Source organism: Leptodactylus fuscus, chromosome 7 (assembly GCF_031893055.1).
Source record: "Leptodactylus fuscus isolate aLepFus1 chromosome 7, aLepFus1.hap2, whole genome shotgun sequence".
NCBI lineage: Eukaryota > Metazoa > Chordata > Amphibia > Anura > Leptodactylidae > Leptodactylus > Leptodactylus fuscus.
Genome location: NC_134271.1, coordinates 97,739,655 through 97,756,189, shown reverse-complemented (window position 1 = coordinate 97,756,189; position 16,535 = coordinate 97,739,655). Strand labels below are relative to the sequence as shown.

The window sequence follows — 16,535 nt, the reverse complement described above, 5'->3', positions numbered from 1 at the left end:
GGAGGAAATGGAGATTGAACTTTCCGGTGGGGCCAGAGGAGTCATGCCAACTAACACTGTGGCAGACATGGCTGAGTTCATGTTGGGGTGCTTTACAACCGACAAGCGTATTGTCAAAATCATGGAGGACAACCAGTACTGGATCTTTGCTATCCTTGACCCCCGGTATAAAAACAACATCTCGTCTTTTATTCCGGTAGAGGGGAGGGCCAATCGCATCAATGCTTGCCACAGGCAATTGGTGCAGAATATGATGGAGATGTTTCCAGCATGTGACGTTGGCGGCAGGGAGGGCAGTTCCTCCAGTAGGCAACCAAGTTCTCACCGGTCCACACAAACGAGGGGCACACTGTCTAAGGTCTGGGACACCTTGATGGCACCCCCTCGCCAAAGTGCCGCCACGGAGGGTCCTAGTGTCACCAGGCGTGAGAAGTATAGGCGCATGTTGCGGGAATACCTTTCCGACCACAGCCCTGTCCTCTCCGACCCCTCTGCGCCCTACACGTATTGGGTGTCGAAGTTGGACCTGTGGCTTGAACTTGCCCTATATGCCTTGGAGGTGCTGTCCTGTCCTGCCGCCAGCGTCCTATCTGAGAGGGTGTTCAGTGCAGCCGGTGGCATCATCACTGACAAGCGCACCCGTCTGTCAGCTGAGAGTGCCGACCGGCTCACTTTGATAAAAATGAACCACCACTGGGTAGAGCCGTCATTTTTGTGCCCACCTGTGTAAAGCACCCCAACATGAAACTCCATGTCTGTACTCAACCTCTCCAATTCCTCCGCATCCTCATACTCATCCACCATAAGCGTTGCACAATTCTGCTAATACTAGGCTCCCTCCACCCTGATTTCCCCCAACTCTGCTGGTTAGAGGCTCCCTCCACCCTGATTTCCACCAACTCTGCTGGTTAGAGGCTCCCTCCACCCTGATTTCCACCAACTCTGCTGGTTAGAGGCTCCCTCCACCATGAATTTGCCCAAACTGGGGTTTTTAGAGGCTCCCTCCACCATGAATTGGTCCAAACTGGGGTTTTTAGAGGCTCCCTCCACCATGAATTGGTCCAAACTGGGGTTTTTAGAGGCTCCCTCCACCATGAATTGGTCCAAACTGGGCTGTTTAGCGGCTCCCTCCACCATTAATTGGTCCAAACTGGGCTGGTTAGAGGCTCCCTCCACCATGAATTTGCCCAAACTGGGCTGTTTAGAGGCTCCCTCCACCATGAATTTGCCCAAACTGGGCTGGTTAGAGGCTCCCTCCACCATGAATTGGTCCAAACTGGGGTTTTTAGAGGCTCCCTCCACCATGAATTGGTCCAAACTGGGCTGTTTAGCGGCTCCCTCCACCATTAATTGGTCCAAACTGGGCTGGTTAGAGGCTCCCTCCACCATGAATTTGCCCAAACTGGGCTGTTTAGAGGCTCCCTCCACCATGAATTTGCCCAAACTGGGCTGGTTAGAGGCTCCCTCCACCATGAATTGGTCCAAACTGGGGTTTTTAGAGGCTCCCTCCACCATGAATTGGTCCAAACTTGGCTGTTTAGAGGCTCCCTCCACCATTAATTGGTCCAAACTGGGCTGGTTAGAGGCTCCCTCCACCATGAATTGGTCCAAACTGGGTTTTTTAGAGGCTCCCTCCACCATGAATTGGTCCAAACTGGGGTTTTTAGAGGCTCCCTCCACCATGAATTGGTCCAAACTGGGCTGTTTAGCGGCTCCCTCCACCATTAATTGGTCCAAACTGGGCTGGTTAGAGGCTCCCTCCACCATGAATTTGCCCAAACTGGGCTGTTTAGAGGCTCCCTCCACCATGAATTTGCCCAAACTGGGCTGGTTAGAGGCTCCCTCCACCATGAATTGGTCCAAACTGGGGTTTTTAGAGGCTCCCTCCACCATGAATTGGTCCAAACTTGGCTGTTTAGAGGCTCCCTCCACCATTAATTGGTCCAAACTGGGCTGGTTAGAGGCTCCCTCCACCATGAATTGGTCCAAACTGGGTTTTTTAGAGGCTCCCTCCACCATGAATTGGTCCAAACTGGGGTTTTTAGAGGCTCCCTCCACCATGAATTGGTCCAAACTGGGCTGTTTAGCGGCTCCCTCCACCATTAATTGGTCCAAACTGGGCTGGTTAGAGGCTCCCTCCACCATGAATGTGCCCAAACTGGGCTGTTTAGAGGCTCCCTCCACCATGAAGTTGCCCAAACTGGGCTGGTTAGAGGCTCCCTCCACCATGAATTGGTCCAAACTGGGGTTTTTAGAGGCTCCCTCCACCATGAATTGGTCCAAACTTGGCTGTTTAGAGGCTCCCTCCACCATTAATTGGTCCAAACTGGGCTGGTTAGAGGCTCCCTCCACCATGAATTGGTCCAAACTGGGTTTTTTAGAGGCTCCCTCCACCATGAATTGGTCCAAACTGGGGTTTTTAGAGGCTCCCTCCACCATGAATTGGTCCAAACTGGGCTGTTTAGCGGCTCCCTCCACCATTAATTGGTCCAAACTGGGCTGGTTAGAGGCTCCCTCCACCATGAATTTGCCCAAACTGGGCTGTTTAGAGGCTCCCTCCACCATGAATTTGCCCAAACTGGGCTGGTTAGAGGCTCCCTCCACCATGAATTGGTCCAAACTGGGGTTTTTAGAGGCTCCCTCCACCATGAATTGGTCCAAACTTGGCTGTTTAGAGGCTCCCTCCACCATTAATTGGTCCAAACTGGGCTGGTTAGAGGCTCCCTCCACCATGAATTGGTCCAAACTGGGTTTTTTAGAGGCTCCCTCCACCATGAATTTGCCCAAACTGGGCTGTTTAGAGGCTCCCTCCACCATGAATTGGTCCAAACTGGGCTGGTTAGAGGCTCCCTCCACCATGAATTTCCCAAAACTTGGCTGTTTAGAGGCTCCCTCCACCATTAATTGGTCCAAACTGGGCTGGTTAGAGGCTCCCTCCACCATGAATTTGCCCAAACTGGGCTGTTTAGAGGCTCCCTCCACCATGAATTGGTCCAAACTGGGTTTTTTAGAGGCTCCCTCCACCATGAATTGGTCCAAACTGGGCTGTTTAGAGGCTCCCTCCACCATGAATTTGCCCAAACTGGGCTGGTTAGAGGCTCCCTCCACCATGAATTGGTCCAAACTGGGCTGGTTAGAGGCTCCCTCCACCATGAATTTGCCCAAACTGGGCTGTTTAGAGGCTCCCTCCACCATGAATTGGTCCAAACTGGGTTTTTTAGAGGCTCCCTCCACCATGAATTGGTCCAAACTGGGCTGTTTAGAGGCTCCCTCCACCATGAATTTGCCCAAACTGGGCTGGTTAGAGGCTCCCTCCACCATTAATTGGTCCAAACTGGGCTGGTTAGAGGCTCCCTCCACCATGAATTTGCCCAAACTGGGCTGTTTAGAGGCTCCCTCCACCATGAATTTGCCCAAACTGGGCTGTTTAGAGGCTCCCTCCACCATGAATTTGCCCAAACTGGGCTGGTTAGAGGCTCCCTCCACCATGAATTGGTCCAAACTGGGTTTTTTAGAGGCTCCCTCCACCATGAATTTGCCCAAACTGGGCTGGTTAGAGGCTCCCTCCACCATGAATTGGTCCAAACTGGGTTTTTTAGAGGCTCCCTCCACCATGAATTTGCCCAAACTGGGCTGGTTAGAGGCTCCCTCCACCATGAATTGGTCCAAACTCGGTTTTTTAGAGGCTCCCTCCACCATGAATTTGCCCACACTGGGCTGGTTAGAGGCTCCCTCCACCATGAATTGGTCCAAACTGGGGTTTTTAGAGGCTCCCTCCACCATGAATTTGCCCAAACTGGGGTGTTTAGAGGCTCCCTCCACCATGAATTTGCCCAAACTCTGCTGGTTAGAGGCTCAATCCACCCTGATTTTCAAAACAAATGTTGGTGCCAACCTCAACTTACTACAAGGGCCAAATTCACTGCTGGTGACAAGCTCTCCTCACTGCAAGTGCCAAATACACATGTTTCAAGGTGTTTTCCTACTGTCAGAGAGGTGGTATTGAGTGTGTAAAGTGTGTAGTTGTTAGGCTGTGATGTTGGGGTAATAGAGGGTCTTTGGTGTGTTAGATGCCCCCAGACATGCTTCCCCTGCTGTCCCAGTGTCATTCCAGAGGTGTTGGCATCATTTCCTGGGGTGTCATAGTGGACTTGGTGACCCTCCAGACACGGATTTGGGTTTCCCCCTTAACGAGTATCTGTTCCCCATAGACTATAATGGGGTTCGAAACCCATTCGAACACACGAACATTGAGCGGCTGTTCGAATCGAATTTCGAACCTCGAACATTTTAGTGTTCGCTCATCTCTAGTAAAGCATACTATAATAAATGTTAAGTTTTATTTATAATCCCGCACGGGCTTTTTCTCCTCTGCAAACCTGAACGTGTGGGGTTTTATAGGGCATCAGCTCTAAAGATATGTGAGATAGTGGTAACTTTGGGGCAGAAACTTTTCTGGACTTTCTGTCCCTGATCCCACAAATGCTAAAGGCTGATAACAGGGAATGATACACTTGGGTCTCTATAACCTGGCAAATGGAGATAAAATACACTTAGGTTTAGTGTTCCCCGTGAGTTTTTTCTCTTTCCAGTTGCTACATAGAGAATGATAGAATTATTGTAAAGGGCTCATAGTACTTCAAGAAGTACAATCCAAAAGATAAAAGCATCCCGGAGTTATCCTAGCAGACATGGTTGCAACCCAGTAGGTTTATCCTTCCAATGTTAAGTGTTTCTGATGAGACGGAAACCAGGCTGGCAATATCAGGGTTATATTGTCACTGCAGGGGCAGGATTTGTTATATGCCAAGAACAAAGGGTACATTGGATGTCAGATGGCAGAGCTCCAGCACGCTCATTCTAATGCAGGATGTGACATTTACACACTACAATGAAGACAGGAGAAGCTAATAAATGACTTCAGAATAGTTTGCTTTGGCTCCGCTCCTTCACTGATAAAAGTCTGTTCTTTTTTACTTGCCAACATGAAGTTGACCCTCCTGTGCGATGAGCAGCATTTATTGTGCTGTATTGTCTTGAAACACCCTGCAGCTGCCACTGTACATGTAATTTTCGCCCACCCTTTCCCCCACGATCCTAGGATTCAGGCACTTGAATCTGAATCTGAATCTTAAATCTTAAGCATTTATCATTGTAGCAATGTTTATTAAAGAGGACCTTTCACCATATCTGGGCACAGGCAGTGTTATATACTGCCAGAAAGCTGACAGTGCGCTGAATTCAGCGCACTGTCGGCTTTCCCGATCCGTGCCCGGTGCAAAGCGCTATCGGTCCCGGTACCGTAGCGCTTTACAGTCAGAAGGGCGTTTCTGACCATTAGCCAGAGACGTCCTTCTGCCTCGAGGCGCCAATCGCGCTGTACAGTGGAGCGGGGAGGAACTCCCCCTCCCTCTCCTGATAATGCTAGTCTACGGACAAGCTGTGTGAGCAGAGGGAGGGGGCGTTCCTCCCGGCTCCACAGCACAGCGCGATTGGCGCCGCGAGGCAGAAGGACGTTCCTGGCTAATGGTCAGAAACGCCCTTCTGACCATAGAAGAGCTACGGTACCGGGCCGTAAGCTCTTCACACCGGGCACGGATCGGGAAAGCCGACAGTGCGCTGAATTCAGCGCACTGTCAGCTTTCTGGCAGTATATAGAACTGCCTGTGCCCGGATATGGTGAAAGGTCCTCTTTAAAAAGGACATTACAGGGGCAGATTTACAAAGCCTGTCTAGAGCTTAGGCAGCAAGTCCAAAAATATGGTAGATTTATCTCTGTAAATAGGGTGTTGGGAATGGGACAATAGCAAGAACCTGTTAATAAGTCAGCTATCATCTGCAGCTTTCAGAGGTCCATGGTGTGGGTACATCATGGCTTCCATGTAAAAATGCTGTAATAACCAAACCACCAACAGTTCTGAACATTAAATCACCATAGAAGCCTGAGGCCAATACAGTAGAACGACAGAAAATCTGGGCATTGCATTCCTACTAAAACTGCCTGATTCAAAGGGCCTTAGAGAGACCCCCTCCCCTCTATTAATTCCGCTTACTCTAGTAATATCATTAACGTTACATTTGGAGAACAGAAGTTAGTCAGTTGTTACTTGTATTATTTGTGTTTCACATAACTATAGAATGAGATTTAACTTTCTTTTTTCTTTGTTTTCCGTTTTCTCTCTGGTCCCTGTATACTCATTGGATTATTGTACAGAAGGTGAGTGATCATCGGTTGCCACTTCTAGCTGTTACCTACTAGCTGGTAACTTTATACTCATAACTTTTAACTAGTATTAACACAGGCTTTATTATAAGAGAACATGATGGAAGTAAGAAATGCTTGTTAAACTTGGGTTCTACAGTTTTCACAGAAATCTTCCTTGAAATGTTATTCCATTGTACAGACAACATTAAACATTATAATGTAACAAAAAATTATTAAAAAACTTCAAACAATAGGAGTGATGGCCCTGCTCACAAGAGCTTACAGTCTATGGGGAAATATGTAGGAGAGTTTCTTTGATACAATGGTCCAGCCATCTTTTAATAAATAAGGTCATATAACTGAAGCTGTATGAGCCGGTCACTAGGATTGCAGGATGAAGAGTCAGATGAAGAGGTATATGAGAGTAATTAGGGTAAGAAAAAATAGCTTAGTGTGAGGAAATGTAGTACAATGTGATCAGGTCATGTGACAAGCCTGCCTAAAAAGATGTGTTTTGTAGACCATATTTGACATTGCTATAATTGGGTATTAATCGGATTGTCTGGGGTAGAGCATTCCAAAGCACTGATGCAACTCGAGAAAAGTTTTGGAGACTGGACTGGGATACTCTGATAACAGAGGATACAAGTGTAAGATCATTAGCAGAACGGAGAGGACGATCGGAGTGGTAGACAAGGGAGGAGATATCTGGAGATATACCGCTATGGTTCGGCATGCAGTGCAGTGACTGGCACAAGGGAGATGCATCTGTGTACCAGTATGACAGAAAGAGCAGTCTGATGGCCGCATTCAGGACAGGTTGTAGAAGGGAAAGTTTAGGAAGAGGAAGACCAATTAGTAGGGAAATGCAATCATCAAGACGAGAGTGAATGAGAGCTACAATGAGGACTTTTGATGTTTCCACTGTGATAGATGGGCGGATTCTCAATGTTTTATGAACCATAGTATTTCAAATGAGCATGTGGTAGAAATAGAAAATTACTGTACTTACCTTTAGCAAGCTAAACATAAAAGTTGTTTGGGAATTAGACTTCACTGCCTCTATTAAGACCCTCATTTAATAGTGTACAAATAATGATTTATTTTTTTTTATCCTTTAGGTAAAACTTTGCAGCTTTATTCACATAATCTAATCGGTCTTTTTGAGCAAGCCAAAAAGCCTGGATTAGCTGCTCATATCCAAACACATCGCTTTCCAGATAGAATATTACCAAGGTAAAGAGAAAATATTATTAACTTTTTTTTTTATCCTGTCCATCTTCATCCTCTTTTTGCTTTCTCTTCTTCCCTCATTTGTTTCTCCGGTTCTTTGCCTTTCCTTGCTTTCTTTATCTTTATTCTCCATCTGCCTTTCTCTTTTCTCTCTCTCGCTCTTTGTCCTTTCTTCCAGACTTCTATCTTTCTCTATTTTCCTACTATACTACGGTCTTTATCTAGGAGATGGACCACTAGAAATGAATTAGTAGGGAGGATTTAAAATTGTTGACATTTCCTTTTTCAGGAAGTTTGCCCTCACTACAAAGATCCCAGACACAAAGGGCTGCCACAAGTGTTGTATTGGTGAGTATATACAAGAACTGGTGAAACAGATGCTCATACTTATTAACCTTCTATGGCTGAATTTAAAGGGCAAGAAAATACCTTGGCACCAGTTGCTCTTTACGCAATGCCTGATAAAGGGCATCAAACTGCTAAGCAATTCACTGTAAATGTCGCCACCTTTTCATGAAATGTGAATGATAAAGTCTTCTGTGAGCTGCACTGTATAGAGCCAATCTGAAAACAACATCGCTGCCTGCTTCTGTTATCAGATTTTATCATTTGATACATTTTTTTAAAAAAAACGGTAAAAAAAAAAAAATGGAACTTCCTTCAACAATAACAAAAAAAAATTCCAATATTCAGATCTAAATCAAGACTGATTTATTAGAATTACCTCTGTATGCCAGTAGGGTCCCCATAGAACAAATGAAGCAGTTCCCATTTAAATCATGAACGATCTTTGTAATACATGTAATACAGCAGCTGCTTAAATCATAGGAGCAGCCACAATTGCAGTGCCTTGATCTTTGACTGCGTGGGGCCACTATGGTATTGCCTATAACTTGTCAAATATGAAGCCCCAGACTAAGTTTGAGTTGACACACTAAATCTATGGGCAAATTTGTCCATGATCCGACCAGTGCAGTAATGGTTGTTCCTACTGTAAAGCTAATTTTGAGCCGTTGCTTACTTACAAGTCACTTCCCTTTGCTGGCAGCAAGTGGAGGACTAGAGTATAGTAAGGAACACAGACTACATTAGAGGGTTACAGAACTTTTCCTCACAAATATCTAAAGTATTATTTTCTTAAAACCGAAAACGCTCCTTGGTGTATCAATAGATTCATAATTTGTTTGTATCATAAGAAAATGCCACTTTGTGACCAGTTATTTTTAATATCTTGTTTTTTTTTTCCATACAGTAAGAAACCCATATACAGGACACAAGTATCTATGTGGAGCACTGCCCTCTGGCATAGTGCTGTTACAGTGGTATGAACCTATGCAGAAGTTTATGTTAATACGGGTTAGTATTCTAATGTATAAAACCATTACTTGCTGCCATTGTAGAGGTCCCCAGCCTATTGTAGATCACAAGCCACTTTCAAACATGTTTGGAAATCTGGCAAAAGTATATTCAAGTTAGAAAATGTAACCTTGTGTTATTACTTTCCCTGTGCTACTAATGCACCATAGCATGTTCTGGGGAACAAACTCTGTCTTTCCTTTCCTTTTTTTTTTTAAATGCAGATTGTGAGCCCCATATAGGGATCACAATGTACATTTTTCCCTATCAGTATGTCTTTGTAGAATGGGAGGAAATCCAAACAAACACGGGGAGAACATACAAACTCCTTGCAGATGTTGTTCCTGTCAGGATTCAAACCCAGGACTCCAGCGCTGCAAGGCTACAGTGCTAACCACTGAGCCACCGTGTTGCCCCTCAAACTCGGTCTCTCTACACAAACCCATAGATAGGTTCATTGACAAAAAAAAATGAATTAAATAACGCACCCTGATAGGAATGTTGGATTGCTTAAAAACTCACCATGCAAAACTCTCTAGGCTTAGTCATATATGTAAATGACTAGACTCTGGGTAATGTAAAAATGCTTCTTCCACTGCCTTATATAAAGGCTCCAAGAGGCTACTTTTGGGTTGACACCAAATTTATTGCTTGTTGAGCATTTATGGAATCAGCTGGGACGCCACATGCTGCAGCCAATAGATGTGCTGGATCTATAGGCCTAGTTATAACATCTGTGGACAGATGGTCCACAGGAAACCATACAGAACCTGGATGCCTCCATACCCAACCTTATCTACTCTTGTAACCATGCTAAAGGCCTAACAGAGTACCAATTTCTCAAATGTTAATCTATATTTAAACATTCAGTACAATTCCCTTTGATGCAACATCCAGTAGACACTAAGGGCTAAAAAATTGGGCTCTGTTATTTCTGAGGAATTGCTGATTTAGGACAGGCTATCAGTGTACAATTAGTAAGGGGGGCACAACCACTTTAGATCCCCACCAGTCAGCAAAATGAAGGCACCTACTCTGCAATACTTGTCACAACTCTTACCTTACACTTGTATGGGTAAAGGAAACAGAAAAGATGTTTGCTGAGTTGCAGTACATAAAACTACCATTTGCATATAATTTCTTTAACTATTGGGATTCCTTTGTTATGCTTTTTGATGTGGATCCTGGGGGTTAGACCTCAGCCAAGCAGTTATGCTTTGATGGCCTATCTTAAAGAGGAACTTAAACCGTCTGGGGCACATGCCTTTTAATACACCGCTAGAAGGCCAACAGTGCGCTGAATTCAGCGCACTGTCATCTTTCCCATTCTGTACCCCCGTGAAAAGCTATCGGCGCTGGTACCATAGCTTATTACTATCAGAAGAGCGTTTCTGACAGTCAGTCAGGAACGCCCTTCCTCACAGCAGCGCCTATAACGCTGTACTGTGAGAGCGATGAGGAATGCTTCCCTCTCCTCCTCATAGTACTTGTCCATAGACGAGTACTGGGGGGGGGGGGTCCTCACCGCTCAGCGTCATCTCACGCCCCTCTCACAGTACAGCGCTATAGACACTGCTGGGAGGAAGGACGTTCCTGACTAACTGTCAGAAACGCCCTTCTGAGAGTGAAGAGCTACGGTACCGGCATGATAGATCTTTACTGGGGGCACAAAATGGGAAAACCTATAGTGCACTGAATTCAGCACACTGTCTGCTTTCTAGCAGTGTATTAAACCGCATGTGCCCCAGATGGTGAAAGGTCCTCTTTAAGGATTGATCATCATTGTTAAACCCTAGAAAACCCTTTTAATATTCAGTCTTGTAAATCTTAATAGTGAATGTTTATCCACAAAAGACAAAAATATGTCTGCTGATATGTTTCTGAACATTTTGTTTTATACTGTAACTTCCCAGTCCCTTGTCACCTTCTTTGGGAAAAGTGTTAGTCTTAATTCTTGAGAACGCCATATACAATGTCATTGCTGTTATGGTGGTCTTGTAATGCTCAGTGTCTTCACTGGTTTGTTTTCCAGCACTTTGACTTCCCCCTTCCAAGTCCATTGAAGGTTTTTGAAATGTTGGTAATACCAGAGCAGGAATACCCCATGGTGTGTGTGGCTGTCAGCGAAGGTTTAGAACCCAATCAGGTTGTACAATTTGAGACCATCAACTTGAGCTCGGCTTCTTCGTGGTTTACAAAGATTGGCACAGGTAACTTATTCCTTATTGACCATCAGTTTCAATTGTCAGTTGGAACTTTTTACGTTATACGTGATGATAGTAAATTTCCATGTGTGATATCTAGTGTGTCTGGTTGTTGTAAACTCTCCATCGCATGCTCAGCATTTGCTGTTATCGGGGAGAGCTACTATTAAAGACTTCTTTGTGATTCTGTAAATCTGCTATTTTGCATACTTTCCAAATGCTATGACTATAAAGCCAGATTTTGGTGGAATACATCATACTGTTGAGAGGAGAAAGCAACTTTACGAAGAAAGCCACTGAATTCAGTGGGCTACCCATTGATGTCATAGGGCACAATAATTCCTGATTGGTTCCCCAGTTGTAAACTCCTGTGCTTAGTGAGTTGAATGAAGGGTGGCTGTGTAATATATTCCAAATACAGTAGTGAGATGGAGCACATCTAATCCTGGCTTTATTATACATACAATTATTATCTCATTATTTTCTTGTCATTCTGAAAAGTCTGTTGTCCCTGATGCAGGGACATTTTTGGCTCTTGATAATGTATTCTTTTGTTTACTCAGCAGAAGGCCATCAGATTGATGCCATACATGTGACACAGCTGGAGAGGGATACTGTCTTAGTCTGCCTTGACCGTAAGTCTTTAATACTTTCTCAGATAGACAGCAGGTTTATTAGAGATTGTACATTTAGGGTCAGTTTACACGTGAGCAAAGGGGAGGTTTTTGACAGCGGATTTCGCTTCAAAAACCGCCCCTTTACAATGGTGGTCTATGCATACCGCCGGGCTTCTTTTTTCCGCTAGCGGCGGGCTACTACTAGCGGAGAAAAGAAGCGACATGTCCTTTCTTCAGGCAGAAACCGTGGCTCGCTGGAATGCGACTTCCGCCTAGTGGCAGCACCCTCCTGTGTCGGCTCATTCATTTGAGCCGACATAGGAGGGGAAAGCCGCGACCACGATGGTCGTGGCAGGCGGGTTTTGACCAGAGAGATGCGGCTCGCCACGTCGCTCTCTGTGTCAAAACCCGCGCGGACCCCCAACGTGTGAACTAGCCCTATTACTGACCCACCGTATATACTAACATGCTGTTTTTTTTCTGTATCAGATTTTGTAAAAATAGTCAACCTTCAGGGAAAACTTAAATCCAGTAAAAAGCTGGCATCTGAACTGAGCTTTAACTTTCAGATAGAGTCTGTAGGTGAGTAGTAAAAATGGACTAGTGAACACCGTCGTAGGTTTATAGCACCATTATACAACTTTCTGATAATTTTGTATATTCTATTCTTTCTCAGTCTGCCTCCAGGACAGTGTTTTGGCTTTCTGGAAACATGGCATGCAGGGAAAAAACTTCAAATCCAATGAGGTAAGGAGATTTTATTCAAGCCTCTCTAATTATCTCCTAAATCATGTCATTTTCTTATTGTCTGTTAATTATATAGTGCTGACATATTCCACAATGCTGCACAGATTGTTGGCATTTGCATCTGTCCCTGTATGTGTTAACCTGGTGCTGGTTTGTGAAATTTAGTTATTACATGACACTCGGTTAAAATCAGTGACCAGAGTAGATGACAGATAGTCTTTATTAGGGATATATATAACCCCACTTACATAATTATAATGGGATTTTAAAAGAGCTGTGAAGTAGAAAAATCTTGGCTAGACTAGTGTGTCAGTGACTTGTCTTTTTTTCTGTATAAAATTTTGTAAAATATATTTATATATTTTATTATATTTATTTTAAAGGTTACACAGGAAATATCTGATGAATCCAGGGTCTTCCGCCTGTTGGGATCAGACAGGTAATATTGCAGTTGTAGATCACTTGTTGAATTGGGCGATGTATAGACGTAGCCTTTTCTAACTTAAATCTAATAACCTGATGTATTGTGATATCTCAATTCAGACACAATTCAGCGAATACGGCATCATTGTAAATCATATCACTGAAAAAGAGCCCACATTTACCTGATGTCCAATGAAGTTATGGATTCAGTTTGCATGAAAAATTTTCATTTTATCTTAGATTAATATTAGAATTAAATATTATATTAGAAATTTAGGGTGGGATGGGTAGGAAAACCTGCACCTCCAAGAAACATAGTTAAGGTTGGATGGATATAGTCCATCAAGCATAACCTATAAAACCTACCATGTTGAGCCAGAGGAAGGCAAAACAAAAAAAAAAATATGGCACACACCAAATATCCCTAATAATATAATAATAATAATAATAATAATAGAATAAAACAGGGGATCAATATCCCATCTGAATATACTTGTGACATTTTTACTTACAAGAAAGACATCAAGTCCTCTCTTGAATTTGTACAAGTTATCAGCCATCACCACATCCTGGGGAAGAGCAAGTTCCATCGTCTCGCCACTCTTGCTGTAATGAACCCCCAACTGTGACTATGGCCCTAGGTACAAACTTAGATGTAGAGAGATCATTAGAAAGAGCTGTTCATTGGTATACTTGTACATTGTAATTAGGTCGCCCCAAGTTTGATAACTTTCTAATACTGCATGTAGTACATTGTGTCACCACCCTAACTTTTCAAGCAATATATTGACTACATCCAACTAATATCAGTCACTAGGATCAATGTGCACACATATAGTTTCACTAGGATCAATATGCACGCATATAGTTTCAACTTCTCCTTCTCTTTACAGGGTTGTCGTCTTGGAAAGCAGACCGACATCAAACCTAACTGCCCACAGCAACCTGTACATCTTGGCCGGACATGAGAACAGCTACTAGGCACTTTGCATGAAACAAATGACATAGGAATTTCAATTCCATCATAAACTTCTCCTATTTGGGACTCTTACAAGTTGTATAGTGGCTTGTATTTTTGATCATATCTGTATTATTTGGTAGAATTCTTGTTTTTAACAATTTTGTGCTGCTGGAAACAGCTAGATCTCCTTTCACCACTATGTGGTGTTGGTTTTTATTTGGTTGCTTAATAAAAAGCTGTGACATATGGCCCCTTTACGAATAGTGGAAGGGGCAGATGGAGACAGAGAATTACAGTCTCTTGCAGAAATGAAAAGGGGTATCTTGATGTGTTCTCTTCTTCTTCCATTGCCTGAAGAAATGCTGAAATCAGGATGGGTTTTTCTTTTAGGCATAATCTGTAGCTTTCACCACAGTGCCACTTACTTTACATGAGTAGTTCTTGGCATCTCTGAATATGGCATCAGTCCACCATTTTGATGTAGCACTCCTACATGTGGATGAGATGTAACCAGCCTATGCATAGAGACTGTTAGTGCAGTCCCGTAATAGGTTTCCATTGTTTGTCAGATAGGCAGTACAATAATATGAATTTCATTTATGTTTTTAGAGTAGCAATACTCTGACCTTTAAGTTTTATAACCAAAATATGTCAAGCTAAATCACTCCATGTCATTTGTGACAGACCCTTATAAGCTAGTTTTACTCCCAGAAGTGTACACAGGGTTTTTTGTTTTGATTTTTTTTTTTAGTTGACTAAGCCCGCCATACAATATTTTACATGTACCGTGAAGTTTAAATGGGTTTTCTGGATGTCAAATATTAGTATTTGTGGGGGTCTAAGCCTCTTACGGTTGCTGGTATTCAGCAGAGTAGTGACGCTACAGCACAGTAGCCCGTTCATTGTTTACACAGTAAGTTATCCATCAAGTTGTGCCTGGTACTGCTGCTCAGTCCCATTCAGGTGAATGTTCGGCACAGTACGTGTATAAACAATGAAAGAGTCACAGCGCTCCAGCTTCCTGAATTGTACTGATTGGCAAACCTTCTGAGTGTCAGGCAGCCACCAAACAATCTATGACTCTCAGAACACCACAAAGTTTTGTTCACATTGCAAAATCTCCTTTGTTCCTCTATTATATAGTCTAAAAGGAGATACAATTTATTTTGTTTTTATAGGTATTGCCAAATGTGTTAGTCTGTTTGGCACTCAGTCATCTTTGCCAGGATTGTTTGATTTCTCCCCAAATGATCCTATTCCATAAAACAGTTATGACATGTAGGTCTCAAGCTCTTGGAAAACTACAATTCCCAACACCGGGAGACCTACAGGTTTCAGCCCACAGGTTTCATGCTGTTACAATTGTACTGCCTGTTCAAGCTTTCCTGTTACTGGGTTTTCTTTCTTTCCCTTGGCTAGCTATAGCACTCTGTCATGATAAAGCAATATAGGGTTGGATATATAGATGGATGTACTGATGCCAACTTTTTTTACTTGCCAGATGAGTTGCAATGTGATTGGTGCCATGAGGAGGAATTATTATTTAGTTTTGACCCCACCCTAAGTGATATCCTGACTGATGTGCTATATTCTCGCTGTTTGCTGAGTGAGTGACACTACAGATCATGTCTTACCTTTGTAGAGATTTAGAGCCAAATCTTTCTTCTGCCTTCTGTAAATTAGACCATTTTATTCTTATTTATTAATCAACTGTGCTTGAGTGGGTAATATATCTGCTTATCCTTAGGATATGTTTGCAGCAGATTGTATTTTTAACTGTTGTATAGGGGAACTTTCAATGTGTATTCAATTTTAGTGCTAGTGCCTTATTATACCAAGCGGGATTCCGTTATGTACAGCAGAAACAGAATGGAGCTGTGTAACAAGACCTGACCAAAGCAATTACGTACGTAGGATAAGGTCTGACTTGTGCTATAGCAGCTCTGGTGTAGGAGGGTGATCCGGAATTCTTAGCTAAGGTCATGTTATAAAGTGTAGGTTATATATTATTACAGTTCTTGATGAGGGAATAGGGGTCTTGGTAAGCCTTTTCTGTGCTAATTCTATTTATAATTGGCCTTTCTAATCTATGCATCCTCCTATTTTAGGAATAACCTTTGTATTAATATTAGAGGCCAAAGTGTTCTTTGTTGCCATTTCCAGTAACGTAGGTGCCTTTATTGCCACCAAGACACTCGGCAAGGGAGCATCTTGAGCTTTCAGCACACAGCGTACCATTTTCCAGAGACATGAACAACAATTGCACAAAGCGCTTTTACCAAAGAGCCGGAGCCATCTGTATTTCTTTATATTGTTTTTAACTAGTAACAGAGCCTGGTTTCTCAGTGACTGTAACTTTATAAGGAATTGGATTGGTTTTTTTGTCTCCCTGTGCGAAAACAACACATTACCAAAGGCTTCCTCATCTGTAGCATCTCCAGTGTTCTGTATATTGCCAAGGATTGTTCATCATGCATACTTGTATTGAGACTTTCTTATGTGAGAAAACTGAAATAAACCATGCTAATATTTTGTTTTGTGTCACTTTGTTTCCTATGAAACAAGTTGCCTTACACATAAGATTGTCGCCCTATACCGCTCTCTGTAGGTTATTGCGTCCGATAATTGTCACAGTATTTAGCCCCCTTGGCTCAGTTGAGGGTGCAAAGCATTTTGTGCTGAAATAGGGGAGAATTACATTGGGTTTATTAAGGGTAAATTCACACAGAGTATTTTGGTCAGGATTTTGAGGCCGTATCCGCTTCAAAATCCTGACCAAAAAGACGGCT

At 43.2% G+C, this 16,535-nt stretch overlaps 1 protein-coding gene across 1 annotated transcript in view; it reads left to right on the top strand.

The window, feature by feature from the left end:
* The window catches only part of MAP4K5 (mitogen-activated protein kinase kinase kinase kinase 5), an 81,962-nt gene extending 65,683 nt beyond the window's left edge, over window positions 1-16,279 (top strand). Inside the window, exons 23-32 of the mRNA XM_075282593.1 lie at window positions 596-598; window positions 7,327-7,441; window positions 7,728-7,786; window positions 8,691-8,794; window positions 10,827-11,004; window positions 11,565-11,633; window positions 12,105-12,197; window positions 12,292-12,362; window positions 12,746-12,801; window positions 13,679-16,279. Of these exons, the coding sequence (XP_075138694.1) occupies window positions 596-598; window positions 7,327-7,441; window positions 7,728-7,786; window positions 8,691-8,794; window positions 10,827-11,004; window positions 11,565-11,633; window positions 12,105-12,197; window positions 12,292-12,362; window positions 12,746-12,801; window positions 13,679-13,766 (836 nt within the window). The 3' untranslated portion in view covers window positions 13,767-16,279. The remainder of the gene's footprint in view (window positions 1-595; window positions 599-7,326; window positions 7,442-7,727; window positions 7,787-8,690; window positions 8,795-10,826; window positions 11,005-11,564; window positions 11,634-12,104; window positions 12,198-12,291; window positions 12,363-12,745; window positions 12,802-13,678) is intronic.
* Window positions 16,280-16,535: the final 256 nt, after the last annotated feature.